This window comes from Mycteria americana, chromosome 5, assembly GCF_035582795.1.
Source record: "Mycteria americana isolate JAX WOST 10 ecotype Jacksonville Zoo and Gardens chromosome 5, USCA_MyAme_1.0, whole genome shotgun sequence".
NCBI classification, from domain to species: Eukaryota; Metazoa; Chordata; class Aves; order Ciconiiformes; family Ciconiidae; genus Mycteria; species Mycteria americana.
Genome location: NC_134369.1, coordinates 35,681,672 through 35,696,705, shown reverse-complemented (window position 1 = coordinate 35,696,705; position 15,034 = coordinate 35,681,672). Strand labels below are relative to the sequence as shown.

The following is a 15,034-nucleotide window of genomic DNA, read 5'->3' as shown; positions in this document are numbered from 1 at the left end:
CAGAACACATTTTCTGTCATCTAAGGCTATGCTTGCTCTGTGTTTTCTGACAGATCTATTGTTTTGATAGCCCAAGGGTAGGAGACGGCTCAGCTTGCTACCAGTCCTCAGCAGCATCCTCTTTTGTCAGTACTTTTTAATGCTATACAAATCTCTGAATTTAATTCTTCCTGAAAGAAAGCACTGAAATCCAGTCTTGCCCATTTATGGAAAGCCTGTGTAGACTTTCCTCTGGAGGGCTGGTTAATGCAGAAATGTCTTGGAAGAGTTGGCTCCATGAATATGCTGGGAAAACTCTGAGTTTGGATTAGCCTTGCAAGAATATCCCAGGTGGGCTGTGCTTGCCTGCTCCTTTTTCTTGCTGGTTATCACTCACCCCCTTGCTGTGTAATTAGGTCACTTAGCTTCCCCTTAGGTGCCTTGCAGCCTCCTTTTCCTCCCTGGCAGCAGAGACTCTAGCAGCTGCCAAAATCAGCTGTCTTTCCCCACCTCCCCTGTCATGGAAGGACAAGGGTCCCCTGAAGGGGGGTGGAGTGCAAGCCCTATTAGCCAGAAGAGAGATTAAACCACACTAACACAAGCAGGCTCATTCTGCTGCTGGCATAGGGATTTATTGAGCCTTGATGTGTTGATTATATACAGGCTTGTTATAAAGACATGCACACACACTTAAGGATGTGAGCTGTTGTATTCCATTACCTTATGTGAACAAACTGCACTTAAATCAAGGACTTAACCTAGCAGATGATTTAGCCAACTGACTGTAAGCAAGGATTTTGTTTAAGCATTTCAAATAATTAGAGACTGATTTGAATCACAGCTGCCATTCCAAACCACCTTGCAGCTGAAGGGATGAGGTGGGGATGAGGTGGGAGAAGTGCATTTGAATTTTTAATCTAATTTGGGTTGAAATGGTCTGAAATGTTGGGGGTTTTTTGGAAGTCCCAAACTCCCATTTCAAATTTCTACTTATAAAGCCAGTTCTACTTGCAATGCTCAAGTTTGTTGTGTTCTTGGGGAATGTTGTTATGGTTCTTTCCTTCCATAAACACAACAGTAATTGCTGTTAATACTGACATTGGATTTTAATTAGCTGGAAGTCATTCATCTTTGCAAACTATCCCATTCTCTCTCCTCCATTTCTTTTCTAGAGGGGCCACCTGCATCTAATGCAATGTTTTCTGCTTACTTTGGGAACTGAGTCTTTCTCGGCCGGGTCCTAGGTAGAGTGGAAAGTGAAGCTAACAACTTTTATGGGGGTCATCTGAGAGTGTATGTCTGGGCTGACAAGGCATGTTTCTGGCAACAGAGAGCCAAGACAGAGAGGGAGTCTTGTTCTTTCTGGGTTGGCAGCTTGCAGAACCCCCTGCCTAGGATGTCACTCAAGCCCAGCTCCTGATATTTGGGAGGTTGAGTTTCAAGGAGATGGCCACTGCTGTAGAAACTTTAAAGTGTGAAATGAAAGAGCAAAGCTGGAGGGAACAAAATCCCTCAGTTGCCCTACAACTTGCCGGTCTCCCCATGGGTACTCACAGCCCAAAGTGTGAGTGCTGGGGGGAGAGCAGTGTTTTCAAACTACATATGGGTGTAGCCACTCCTCAGTTCAAGTGGGCTTCTCAGAAAGTCAGAGGGGCTGAGTGGGAGTGGAGGAAGTTGAGTTACTTCAGGGAGGTGGAGGTGGCAAGCAAGATCCCCGAATAGGTGGTCTGAGTGGAAGGGGGTGAGCCTGGGCAATGTGCATCACACATACAACGTCTTAAGAGGAGACGGTGGCATGGTGAAAGCCCAGCTTTGAACATCTCTGGTGTCACTGTCATCAGAGGTCTGTGGTGGAAGATATTTGTACTTTTCTGGATCTAGACTTCATGTTTATGTCTGAGTGATGCAAAAGCAAGATTTCTGACAAAAGATGAGGCACGTGATGGCTTCATTTTTTAGTGTCACCAGAGCAGATGGGTTAGATCCTTGCAACAGCACCATACAGCTTCTCAAGTTGCTTTCTGCTTTCAAACATACTGAATCTGGGCCCATGCTACACAGCTGTTGTGCATTAAGCGTGTCCACAGGGCAGATAATTTTGTTGTTATTTTTGAGTGCTAACAACAGTCCATCTAACATACATGTAATACTCTAGCAGAGGCTTTACAGTGTTATGAGCTGTATCTAGAGTATTACTTCAAAATAAGTCTAGAACTTTGCAAGTAGGAGGATATGAGACAAATTTTAGATGATTTTTGGTTCTGTCAGACTATGCTCCCTTGGGTTGAAAGGAACCAGGAACACAATCTATTTGGCACCATGATCCCGTTGATCATTCAACAGCAACAGCTGGCACTGCTAGCAGAAGACCAGCCAAGAGCTATTCTGCATAATCAGAAGTAGATTTCAAACCAGATGGATGTTAGCCATAATTTTATTTGGAGAATAGCATTGTTTAGTTGAATACACAATAAATTATTGCCTTTAGCTTTGGTTTTGGCTCTGACTGACAGTGGGAGTGGCCTTTTAATTTGTATTATAGTGAGGACAAATAGAAGGCAAAGTGAGAGTCAGACACTAAAACAAGAGCATGAAAATGAGAAACACTGGCACAGTATTTCCCAACAGAACAAGAAGCATGCTGAGAAATCCTATTAAACAGCCATATTTCATTAAAATGTACTGAAGAAATGTGACCCCAGCCTGAAAATGAGGACACTGAGTTTTCTTGTGAGACAAATAGTATTTGAAGTCCTGTGTGCCTTTGGATGTGATTGGGAAATTTTTCCCACCTTGCTTCTCAGTGTGTCATATTACCCGAAGTGCAGACAAATGCAACTTTACATAGACTATCAGAAAAGAAAAGGAGTGAAAACCTGTCTGTTCTGGAAGCACCTGACTTTTGATTACCCTGAAAAATTACATTAGTGTAAACACGTTCAGCTCTTGTATATATTGGGTAGAAGAGGACTGGCTATTTCTGACTTTTCTTTTAGTAATTGCACATGGAGTGCTTCTATCCAGTCACCTCAAAGTACTTTACAATGATAGATAATAAAGATGGAGAGAGAGCTTTACAAAAGAGTCCACATTGGTCCACATTGGGGAAGAGGATCAAGACACAATATTTCAAAGAAAATATGGATTCTTATTCTTCCATGTCCACTCCAAACCTGCTGTGACCAGTAAGCTGTATTATCTCCATCTGCACAAGAAAGGGAGACCAAGGAAGATTTTTCAAGCCAAAATTTTTCAGATTGTGCAATGCTTATATCTTCCAAAAGCTTTCCTTCCAAGTACAGGCCAGTCATAATGTCTGGGTGTAGGAGAGGAGAGGACTCCCTGTAATGTTTGGCTGCATATGCAGAAGGTGTCTGCTCTGTTTGTTTTTCCTAAAGATGAGCATCATCACTGTCATTTAAAAGTTAGCTGTCCAGGCTCCCCTTGTGGTCTGTGGAGAAAGCTGGGCCCTCCCAGAAGGTGCTTGTACCTTGGACCCCTGCATAAGTATGTCACCAGGTGACTAGTTTAGACTAAGTTGTCCAGCTCTGAGGTTGCCGATGGTGGGAGACGAGCATCCTATCTCCTGTTTCCACCCATTCCTACTGCCCACCATCCTCAAGGGTCTGAGATATGATGTGTCCCTGCAGGGTTAGGTGTTGGGCTGTCCTTGGTAATCCTGTGGTCTGGCAGTCAGGCAGGGGGGGTCTTGTGAAAGGTTCAGGTGAAGTCAGGGGAGTTGCTCTGGTATCTCACAGAGGGCAGCAAAGCACAGTTTCTGACCAGAAAGGGTAGAATCCATCATCCTGAAATTACCACTTCCATGTGAGATGAGGAGCCCTACTTTGGCTTTTACTGTCAGTATGCTTTATAATATCTCCATGCATGGCACCTCCCTGCAGCCCAGATGAGCCTTATATTCAACTCCATCACCTGTTCAGCTTTTCTCCTCCCCCTTCCCCATCCTTGCCCCACTTTCTGTTGAACATAGGGATCCAGGGTGACTTGAAACACTGGGCTTCCCAGTGGTGTGATTCACTGAGAAGCTGATTGATTTGGTGTAGTTTGTCAGCAGCAGGAAATGTGCTCTGGTGAGTGTTTGCTGGTGTCCTGCTGTGTCTGTTGCTGTAGACTCTCCTTACAGACATCACAGTGGATACCTGCTCAGCATGCAGAGATGACATGGCAGCAGGTCTCTGATCTGGAGGAATAATGTGAGCGAGCCTCCTACTGATGCTAGTTTTCTCCTGAACAGCTAGGGGAGAGAAGAAAACCAGTGTCTCTTGGTAATTGCCCTTGTCCTCCATCTCAAATCTCGTAACAGCATACTCCTTTACAGCAGGAGTGAGCTATGGGGTGTGTGGGCGAGACGTTGGGCAGGCGTTCTCTAGCACATGCACAGAGGAAGGCAAAGGAGGAGGCTGGGAATTCACAAGTAAAGAGAGGCAGGGGGAGGGTGGAGGGCAAGGAAGAGTTTCCTTTTGTACAGTAGGTGTGCTTTGGAGAAGGTCAAGAGGTTCTTTGCTGAGGTGTCTGTGACCCTGGGAAACAGTGGTGGGGAGGCTGTTGTGCAGAGATGGCACCAGCTAGGCACAGTGTGCTGCTTTCCAGGGGAGAAGACCTTCTGCTTTCCACTCCAGCATTACAGCTGCTGCTTTATAGTATTAACTCTTCCTCAGCTGTTTGCAGGGAGACTTCTGCCTGATGAGAGCCATATGGCTCTGGGACCTGTGTAGGCATTTGGTTGCAGCAGCTGGTGAGGGCATTGCAGTGCACAGACTGCATTATACCTTCCTCTCCATCATCACTACATTCCTCTGCCCCCTTCCTATTAAAACCAGCTTCTTCCTCCTGCACAAACAGCTCTCCTTTACTGGTATCCTGTCAGTCAGGGCTAGCAGTGCTGGCAAAGTGATCCTGCCTCTGGTATTTAGTCTTGAAGGAATATGTGAGACAGGAGCAACAGATTACTCTGGGCTTTGCAACTGCCCTGCCCTCCAAGAAACATAACCAGTACACAGATTTGGAGGAGAGCTGCCAGCAATATGTGAACATAACTGGATGTCTTAAACCACACAGCATGTGGCAGTCTGTTTGCTGTATTACCTAAGAATTAAAATGTTGGTAGGTTTTGACATTGTCTGGGTATTGCCAGAATGTTTTTTATTCCCTTTGCATATCATTTCTGCAGCAGCCTTGAGGTCCATCAATGCTGTCAAGCTGTTTCTTTTTCTTCATCGGTCTCATGGGTTAGCCAAAACATCCTCATAGTATTCCTAAGCTGTTTACTGACTGAGCACCCAGACCCTAATTCTAACTGGGTCATCTGTGTGACTGAAAAGAGTGATGGGAAAATCCCCGAGCTTGGAGCACTCAATCCAATAACCTGCTGATCTCAGCTGTTCCCCACCGGAGGGAAATGGCACAGCCTCGCCTGGGAGATCCCAAGTCCACAGACTCGTTTCTACTTTTTTTGTCTTCACTATCAGCCACAGTGGTCCCAGTTCTTTCCAGCAGGGATGGAAGGTACAGCCCTTTCCCATCAGAATTTGCAATTCAAGGTTAGGACATATGTTTTCTTTCCAGGAAAGCAGCACGACCAAAGCAGACCTTCAGGAAAGGGTTGCATATGGGACCTTGTGGATATGCTCTGAGGGGTGCAGACCCAGAGGACAGCACTGCAGGAAGCAGAGCAATATGTACTGAGAAGCTGTCAAATGGACACTTATAAACTGAAATGTTGGCAGGACAGATAAGATCACGAAGAAGAGCCATCTGAGAAGGGTGCAGAGCTGTGAAGAGCTTTCAGTGTAGCGCTGATAAAAAACTTGAATTTGATGAGAGGAGAGATGAGGGGACATGGAAGAGCAGCAAGAATCTAGTTAAGCAGCAAGAAGTGTGATTTTTGCTTTCTGTGGATGGGTTGCTTTCCATGTTGGGAGAGCTTTCAATGCTTTGCTTTCTATGGATTGGAAAGAAACCATAGAAGGGTTTCAGGTTTTGACAGGTGGATGCCTAGAGATGCCAGACAAAGAATGGCAGGGAAATTGTGAATATAATAAGCTTTTGAAAATGCCACTAGTTGCTGATTTTTGTGTTGTTTGCCTTCTAGATGCTTCTGAATATCTAGCCTTATAATTCAGCTAAGCTCAGACTCCAGGTATCTAATGACACAGTAAACCAGTGCTTTGGAGATGCTGCCCATACGCAGGTTTTCAGTCTCCCCAGTTGTTGGGGTTTACTTGAGGTTTATGCTCAACCTTTCTCCTCCAGCTTGGAGGCACAGTTCGCTCATGAAATGGAAGTAACGGCATGTTTCTTCTCTATCTTCTCACAGAAGTGGAAGATGAAAGGCAGTTTCATTCAACACTTTGTCAGCGGTCTCTGCCTGGAAAACCAGACTGGGAGAGTGGTGACCAACCCTTGCCAAGCAGATGTACCTGGCCAACAGTGGGAGCTGCTACAAGCAACATGATGGTAGCACAGAGATCTCCTTGTTTCTTTGTGCATGAGACTTTGGGAACAGAGGGGAATCGGGAAGGGAGGAATGGTTTTGTATGTCTGACCCTAAATGTTTTCATTGTGCCCGTCTGCAAGCCACCATTTCAGCTGAGCACTTGGTGTTTCTGAGCTTTTCAGAGAAGAAGCTGGGGGTGAGAGAGGGATGAGGAGACTTGTTGAAATCTTCCCATCTGTTGTCATAAGTTCTTTGTAGCTGATGTCTGTGCACAGCTGCACCCAGAGAGGGCAGAGGACCCAGCCCAATACTCGGAGTGACTAGAACTGCAGCTCTCCCCATCCGTTCCTTTCTCTGCATCCAGAGTCCACGACCTTCAGTCCGACAGCTTAAACAATGCTTACACAAACATTGGTAGCTCTTTGGCTTCCCTGGCTTTTCACTCTAACATCGTGCATCATTTATGCATGTGTGTCGCTCAGTGAGGACTGGCCAGAAGAAGAGTCCTCATGATGAGCGGAGGGGCTGGGAAGGAACTAGCAGATGCTGGGGCCAGGTTTGTAACTTCTTTGTGGTGGGCCCGTTCCTTCCTCTGCCCGCAGTAGCTGCCCTACAGCCAAATGGGCTGAGGTTGGGAAATAGGGCACAATGCTGACAAGAGAGCTGGAAAAGGGACAATCCCAGCATAACCAGGGATTGTTTGGGGGACTTATTCCCGGTTGAATTCTTGCTTCCAGTTTTTTATGGGTGGAAGGCCAGCCCTGCCTCTATGAGTGATCCAAGCCCGCAGGCAGCCCAGCTGGACCTGCGTTCAGGGTACCACACTCCTGCGGAGCTGGTCAGAGACAAGTGCCAACAGTGTTGGGATGCCGGGGAAACTGGGATCGTTCTCTGGCTGCTCTTCCTGGTGCTACCAGACACTGCCTGCTGCACCCCACACCGAAGGTGATGCACAGAGCTGTGTGGGCAGCGCACACTGACAGTGCCACTGCACTTGGCTCAGGCCTGTGGCAGGAGCCCACCCAGTTCCCCGCTGCAAGAAGGGGACAGCCCCTAGGTCATTGCAGGCTTCCTGTTGCTGGCTGGGCAGGAGCACAGCCCTCTCACTGGCTCTCCAGCTCTGCATGGCCCTTGTGAACACAGCCTGGCATGACAAGCCACCCAGTCCCTCTGTCTAGTTGCTTTTCCCCCTCTCTCTCAGAAAGAGGAGGTGAAAAGGCCTGGGGCTGCTCCACTTGTGATGCCCAGCTCTCCTCCCAGTGGGCACCTTGGGGAGGTTGGTGGGTGAAGCTGAAACTGCCCCCTGCACAAGTGCTGCCACAGTACAGGCCTGCCCTGAGAGATCTCTCCTTTGTGTTCTGGAAATACTGAAGACAACTGGTGTCTCTAGCTAGCGTCCCAGTCCTATTCCCAGTTACCAGTCAGCTGTAGCTGAGTGAGTTTTCAGACCTGCCAGGGGAAGCTTACCTATTCACATTAAAAAAAAAAAAATCCCCACAACATTACCTTTTCCTACTAGATCTGTTAAATTTTCCTCTTGGAGCTAGGTTTTGTAAACCAACCCTCCTCTCCAAGAGCCTGGCAGGGGAACCAGATGGTGGGGCCACCTTCAGCAGGCAATTGCTTGCCTGGATCCTTTCTAATCTGGTGGAAAAGAAACAGGATGTTCATTTGGATTCTGAACAGCTGGCTGCTTTTGATCATGCTTGTGTCCCTTTTCAATTCTTTCTCCTACCTCGGTATTAGCCCAAACAGTTGACAAAAGAACAGATACTGTTCTTCATATGTTGCATGTGCTCAAAAGTGCTTGTGTGAGAACTCGACGATTTGTTTTCTGTTCTCGGTTCTTTTATTTAAAAAATTAAATCAGCCAGGTGGCAGGAGCTCTTTTCTTGTTTCCCCCATCACTTTGACATCAGCTCACCGTCTTGACACTAATGACCTGCCTGCACTGTGAAAACTCAGGAGGCAGTTCCCTTTGGTCCCAAGCTTACAGCATGGTGCAGCCACACTTCTGTGCAAGAAAGGGAGCAGTGACTCTGCAGAGATTTCTTTTTCCCTATATAGAATTGCTTTGGGCCTGAACCACTGAGGCCAGGAAAGAGCACAGAAGGAAAGAAAATAGCCTAGGAACAGAAAGAGGGCAGGCAGACCCATCAGGGGGAGAGATGCCATGCTACTAGCAATTGCTTTTTTAAACAAGAATATGCAGGAGATGCTATTTCCAGAGCAGCATCATTAGGCAGTAGGAGACAGGAACAGTCAAGTTATCGCATACCTGGCTTGAAAAAAGTTGATGCAAAGACAGACGAAAGGCCGTTGAGCAGGTACTGTACATAAGCTCTGTATACAATGAAGTGCTAAAGGATTACATATTTTCATCAAAATGCATCCTAAGTGGACCATCTGAGCTTCCCCCATTCCACTCTCCAGCAGCTTAAGGGTTGCAGCTAACAGCGTGTTCACTCCTCCACCAGGTACTGCTTCCTTCCTTCTAGCTCCCACTCTGTGTGTGCAGCTTTCTTGCAGTTCCTTCTTCATAACCGTACTGGGACTAGGACCCAGCTCCTCTACAAACAATTCTCCTGACTGCTGCAGACCACAGGAGCCCTGCTTATATGCAGTCTCCAAGCTTTGGGCCAGCCCTGGTTCAAAGGGCTCTTGTCAGCACGCTGGCTACTGCCCTTGACTTTGTGCTTGGCTCCGATGTTGGAGGTTAGTGACCGCTCCTGGAGCCGAGGTACCTGGACTAGCTGTGTTGGTTTGTGCCTCTCTTCCTACTGCTCACCACCTGGCAGAGTGTGAACTGGCATCCATTTGGGGCTGTGAGCTGGGGCAGCTGAGGACTGGACACTCTCCTTCCTCAGGTGCCCTGGCCTGGGGGAGAAAAGGGAAAAGGTGGGCATATGCTAGACGTCAGTAACTTAAATTAGCCTTCAAGTTAGGGGCCAATTCTACCAGAGCCCTAACCCTACCTGGTTTTGGACATATTCTCCTCAAGTCACTTCCCCACTGCTTACTCCGCTGTCAGCCTAAAGCACTACTCGCAGGACCTTCCTGTAGGCCCAGTGCAGACCTCCCCCCACATCATCTTCTGGAAGCCATTGGTTTCCAATGGATTTTCGCAATTGCTGAAAAGGAGGTGCATACAAAAGGCTGCTTCCAAGTGTGGGCAAACAAAATTTCTCGGAATAAACAAAGTCTTGTCCAAACTCGTGATTAGCATACTTTCAATTTCCCTTGCACTGAAGGGAAGGAGGAGCGATGTTATCTGTGCTTTTTTCCCCAAGGTCCACGCAGTGCCATGTTTTGGAACAGGACTCCGGTGGGATTTTTGAAAGCAAACTGACTGAGCCCTCAAATTTGGCCCAGTGATTTGTTTTTTTAACAGTCAGAAAAAGCAGCTGCTCGCCCTTGTTTTCCTGTTTACTTTAAACAGCCCCCTAGACTGTCAAGACAGAGCATTTGCATTGGTAATATCCTTTAAGAAAGCTGTTATTGTATCAGATCATCCAATGTAATTTTGTGTGCTGTGAACCAATGGGGGTTTATTTAAGAGGAGCTGAAACTACTGTTGTACAGAAATCAATTTCAAAAGGTTTATTTTCCCCACTCAGTTGTAAGTTGCACTTTGCCAGATGTAATTTATGTGGAGCCCAGATTTGTTTTCCTTTTTCTTTAAGAAAGCATGTGCCAGAATCTGTTTAATGCCTGGAATAAAATCCACTTTGAAACAAGTGTTTCAGCCTGTTCTTATTCCCCCTTACTTCCCATCGGAAAAGAGCCTCCATCCTTTCTTGTCTGGTCCCTGCCTCTGTCTCTCACTGGGTTTGTGTCCCCAAACAGACATACCCCAGTTCTTTGCATGGGTTCCTGGGTTGCTTCTAGAGGGATACTGCAAGAGCTGGCAGAGGGATCTGTAGGATACAATAGCGTATCGGTTGAAAATGATTGAAGAAGCCCTCCTCAGCTGGCTAGGCAGGAAAGTATCCTTTCTGGCAAAAGTTAAGAGCAGTTAATGGACGGGCTTTTACATGCTGAAAGAAATAGCTGGGGTTGGGGGGAATTAATTCTTCCTGTTACTCCCTCCTTGATCTTTTCCTCAGGCTATCAGCCTGCCTATTCCTTAATAAGCCTCCCAAAGGCCTTTCTTCTGCCTCTAACTTGAGGACAGGGAAGCATCACCACCCACAGATGCCTGCTAGCCTGCGTGTTGCTGAGCCTCACATACTGTGGCTCCCCGAAGAGGCTGGTAAGCTTTCCTAATCTTACTTTAAAAAAAAAAAAAAAAAAAAAAAGCCCAGCCAGAAACATCAATTTGGAGGCTTTAAGTTTAAAATCAGGGCTTAACTGCCTGCTAGTTCACCTGAAGAGGCTTTTTCAGACTAGGATCAGCTGGGTCTGCCTCTACAGAAAGCGGCTGTGCCAGAGCCTCCGTCTCGGAAAGGAGGGTGAAGGTGTTCTGGAAGTTAGCTGGGGTGGGGGGAACCAGCGCTTCCCCGTGCTGCCTGGTAATGTGTCTGGTGTTCGAGTGCTATGGGGACTCAATAAAAAGGAGAAGAGTTGGGGCTTTCTCTCTTAGTGCTGCTTCTCTAGCAGGACAGCAGTAGGGCTGTGTCCCTGGCGTCCTGCCACGCACACCCTGAGTGATGACCGCTGAAGTGCCCTAGAAACCAGGAGCGTCTCAGGCTGTAATGATGGCTGGGAAGGCTTTAATTAGTCCTGTCTGGGAAAATGAAATATTGATCTTCTGAAGACCCAAACTGGGGGGGGATGACAAATGAGTGAGGGATGGGTTTCCCTCTGAGGAGGATAGGGTCAGACATGCAGTGATCTGGCACATAAATGAGGCAGAGAAGAGTCTGGAGTAGAAACAGGTGCATCAAAGGGAACTAGAACCAAGTGCAGGGAAAATTACAGGGGAGTACTTTCTTTGCAGGAGGATAAAAACATAGAAGCACCCCATCCACAGCGGTCATACAGTTGGGTGAAATTTGGTAAATGCTTTGTCTCAAAAGGCAAATCAAGTGTTGTTTGGATTTGTTGTGGGTTGTTTTGGTTTTTTTTTAAATACTCAGATAGTTCATTTTAGCACTCACAAAGCAGATTATTTTCTTAGAAACAGAGATGTTCTCCAAGCTGGGTTCAGTAAGAACCTAGGTGCTAGGAGATCTTTTTCTGCAGGCTGTTAAAAGGGACTTGCATGATCTAAAGACCTTATGTGAGTGTCTCTTCATTCTCAAAACCCTCCGCTGTTGGGCTGTAGGGTGTGTTGAGGTGAATATCTCTGTCCCTCTAATCGGACCTCTTCAGCATTTTAGAAGTACATACTAATTGCAGAAGACCCTGGAAACCTGACTGCTGCTCTTCCCTCGGGCAAGCATCCTAACACACTTCTTGCATCCTTTCTCTTTCGGTCTTGTACTGCTTGGCCAACGCCGCCAAAGAGCTCCTGTATCCCTCCCTCTTAGGGGGCCTAAGATTCATTCCTTCGTTGTGACTTGTGAGCGTTTTAAACAGAAGCAAAGAAGCCCCAGAGAACTGCAAATGTTGAAATGAGATGTTTAGATCTACCTGAAACAAAACTTGTTTTCAGTGTGTTTGTTTTGCTGCTATGGTAGCAAAAGATCAGCAATGCGCTGCCCTGTGACAATAATCGGGGTGTTTGCAGCATGCTGGGCTTCTGGCTCTGCTTCTCCGGTGGAGAACTCTGTGCCCACGTGTGGACAGGAGGCATTGCCCCTCCGCCACTCTCCCAGCTTGGGTGCAAGGTAGCAGGGCTGTCATCCACGTTTCTTCGTTTCTCTGAGCTGTTTTGCAAACACCTGTGACACAGCCCAGAGCTGCGTGAAAAGTGTTTCTGTGCTGCGGCATGTTGCAAAGGTGCTGCTGGGCAATGGAGGCTGGGTACGGGAGGGGACTGAACAACCTTTTGCTTCTCTGACTGATCTGCATCTGTTTGAGAAATGCTGCTTAAATCTCACCTGTGACTGACCGGTGATTAAGAACAGGCCAGAACAGGGTAGTATTTCTGTCCTGGAAATGACACTGGGTAGGTGTTCAGACCTGTCTGTCTTTGAGTCAGGGACATCCCATCTGAATGGAAATAGCAGCTTCTGCTTGACATATCGATGAAACTTGTGCCTTACGAATCTGAGTCATTAAAATAAATCCAGCTTCATTTGTACTGCGTGGTGCAAAAAGAAGAATGAGAGAAAATATAACAAAATAATCCGCTTGGGACAAAATTATGTTTTAATGCGATTTTAGTGGAAACCAGCTTCTCTGGTTTTTATTTCCATGGAAACTAGTACCGCAACGCTGCTTACCACTGCCTGCAGCGGGGCTGAGCTTGGCAGTAACAACAGTAGCGTTGTGCCGAGCGATGAGCTGGCCAGTGCCTCGGGGGATGCTCACATTCATGAGCATGAACTGAACAAAATGGGGTCACTGACCCAAAAAGCCACCCATGGGTCCCTCCGCACCTCCTGATCTGTCTCAACTTTCTTTTCCCAAGGGCTCTTCTCCCTGAATTTTATGGTCAGAGCTCAGGCCTGCTTTGCCTTCTCCTCGTCTTGGTCTCCATTGATGTGTGGATCTCAGTATCGCCTTCTCTGTAGCAGCCTGAGCTCCCTGTAAGCGTGGTGACTGCTGGCTCCTAGGGCGGTCGTGAGCTCTCACAGGCTTCACCCCAGCTCTCGAGGTCCCTCTTCACCTCGCACCCTGGCATGTCACGTCACTGCCCCGTGGGGCTGCCATGGGGTCTCCCGATGGTTATTTAGCATTAACCTGTAGGCATGCTGCTGTCTGCTATTGGCTTCCCTTCAGCAGCTGGGTGACCAGCACTGGCCCTGCAGTATAGCTGTATTTTGGAAGTGACCACAAAGGTTTCAAAGGAGTGGGGCAGCTGCAGAAGTAGAGAAAACAGCTGATTTGAAGAGGTGACATCTTTTTATGTTTCACCAGAGTTTGTGTGAATTTCTTTACCCACCAAAACACCTTGTTCCCCAGTCCTCCCAACATATAATGAGGGCAAACCAGAAATCATGTCAATGCTGGTGTATTTTGAAGGCAATGGTTTGAATTTTGCCCTTGCTAAAAAGAAGCAGTGTTGTTCTCAGTGTTCTGGCAAGCAGAAGAGCAGTGGAAGGGGAAGTGCTGAAATAGGTATGAGGGCACTCAAATGTGGCCGTGGTTTCCAGAGTAGAAAAAAAAGGGGAAGATGGCTAATGAGTGCCTTTGAGCCCAAGCAGTAGTAGAGCAACAGGGTGAAGAAGAAAGGGGTGTGAAAGGAGCAGGAGTCTTCCTGTGACGGCTGGGGGTGTTTCTAGGACAAGAAGACTGTGGGTCAGGCTCTGAGGACAACATAGACCTGTCTCTCGTTTCTAATCCCCGCTGCCCCCAGCCCTTCTGCGAGCTGTCCCCCTTCTGTTTCAGGGGACGGCTTGGCCTGTGCCAGGCAGCTGGTGGGACTTGGAAGAACGGTGCTCAGGCTGTGACTTTCAAGCCTGGCTCCCACCGGAGGGACGTTACGCAGCCGGCAGTGGGGCTGCACTGGTATGAGGGTGTCTGTATCTCAGGCTGCAGCAGAAAGTGGGGCACCAGGGTGAGCTGAGGCTGTTGTCCCAGCCCAGCTGTTGGACCCAGTTGCACCCCACCTGCGTCTCGCCTTGGCTCTCTCTGAAACACGTCTCCTGTTTCGCAGGATCTCAGTGAGGATCAGACAGTCCAAGGCTGGCCAGGCCTGAATAGAAGATCTTTTCCACCCCTCATCCCAGTGATTCCTTCCCTTTTAAAATAAACACAAGAGCCACCAGTGCTACAGCTGGAAATTCAGTGGAGAACACGTAATGGGGACAGCTGATTCTGAGTTTTGCCTCATCTTACCAAGAGACAGAGCAAAAAGGATGCTGTGATCCTCAGTGACTGCAGACCAGTCACATCACCTCCCAGTACTCCCTTCCCTTCTCCGAACTGGGAATGGTCCCATCTGGCTGCCACACGAAGCGAAATTTAGTTCAGCCACCTTAGTAAAGCACTTTCTCCATGGCAAAGGGGAACCGTTTTTGTCGTTGGTATTTCCTAATCAATCTTCTCCTGCAACTTGTTTAATTCTTTGCTGAGTTTTTTCTTTCCTCGATCAATCTCTGAGTTTGCTGCGCTTGCAGTGCAGCGTGAGAAGAGCAAGCCCTCCCTCGGGCACCGGGCTCAGCGAGCAGCCACAATCGGCCGGTGCGGCCGGGAGCTCAGGGTGGGCTGCACCAGCTGCCTGAGCCACCGCCCCAGTGCTGGGACAGCTTGCCCGTGCTGATCCCCTTGCTCTGCTGACTACAGCAGCGACTACCCTGCAGCTGGTGCGCGCGCCTACGCGTCCTACCTTGCCTTTCCAGCCAGGCAGGAAAACAAGGGTGAAATTCTTGATGTATTTACTCTCTGTGTGTTTTGCCATCATCTTCACTTACAGTTGCTTTTCTCCTTTCTGGTCTTAAAACGGACTTTATGGGTGAGGAGACGGAACAGACGAAACACTTTCCTTAGCAGAAATTGATGGTGGGCTTTCTCCTCACTGCTGCATGTTTTCTTCTCTTTTTGCAGGGT

The 15,034-nt window shown here is 47.8% G+C and overlaps 1 protein-coding gene across 1 annotated transcript in view; it reads left to right on the top strand.

Annotated features, from left to right (window-relative positions):
- The window catches only part of GALNT16 (polypeptide N-acetylgalactosaminyltransferase 16), an 81,205-nt gene extending 71,031 nt beyond the window's left edge, over window positions 1–10,174 (top strand). Inside the window, exon 15 of the mRNA XM_075502928.1 lies at window positions 6,317–10,174. Coding sequence (XP_075359043.1) covers window positions 6,317–6,454 — 138 coding nt within the window. The 3' untranslated portion in view covers window positions 6,455–10,174. The remainder of the gene's footprint in view (window positions 1–6,316) is intronic.
- The last annotated feature ends 4,860 nt before the right edge of the window (window positions 10,175–15,034 follow it).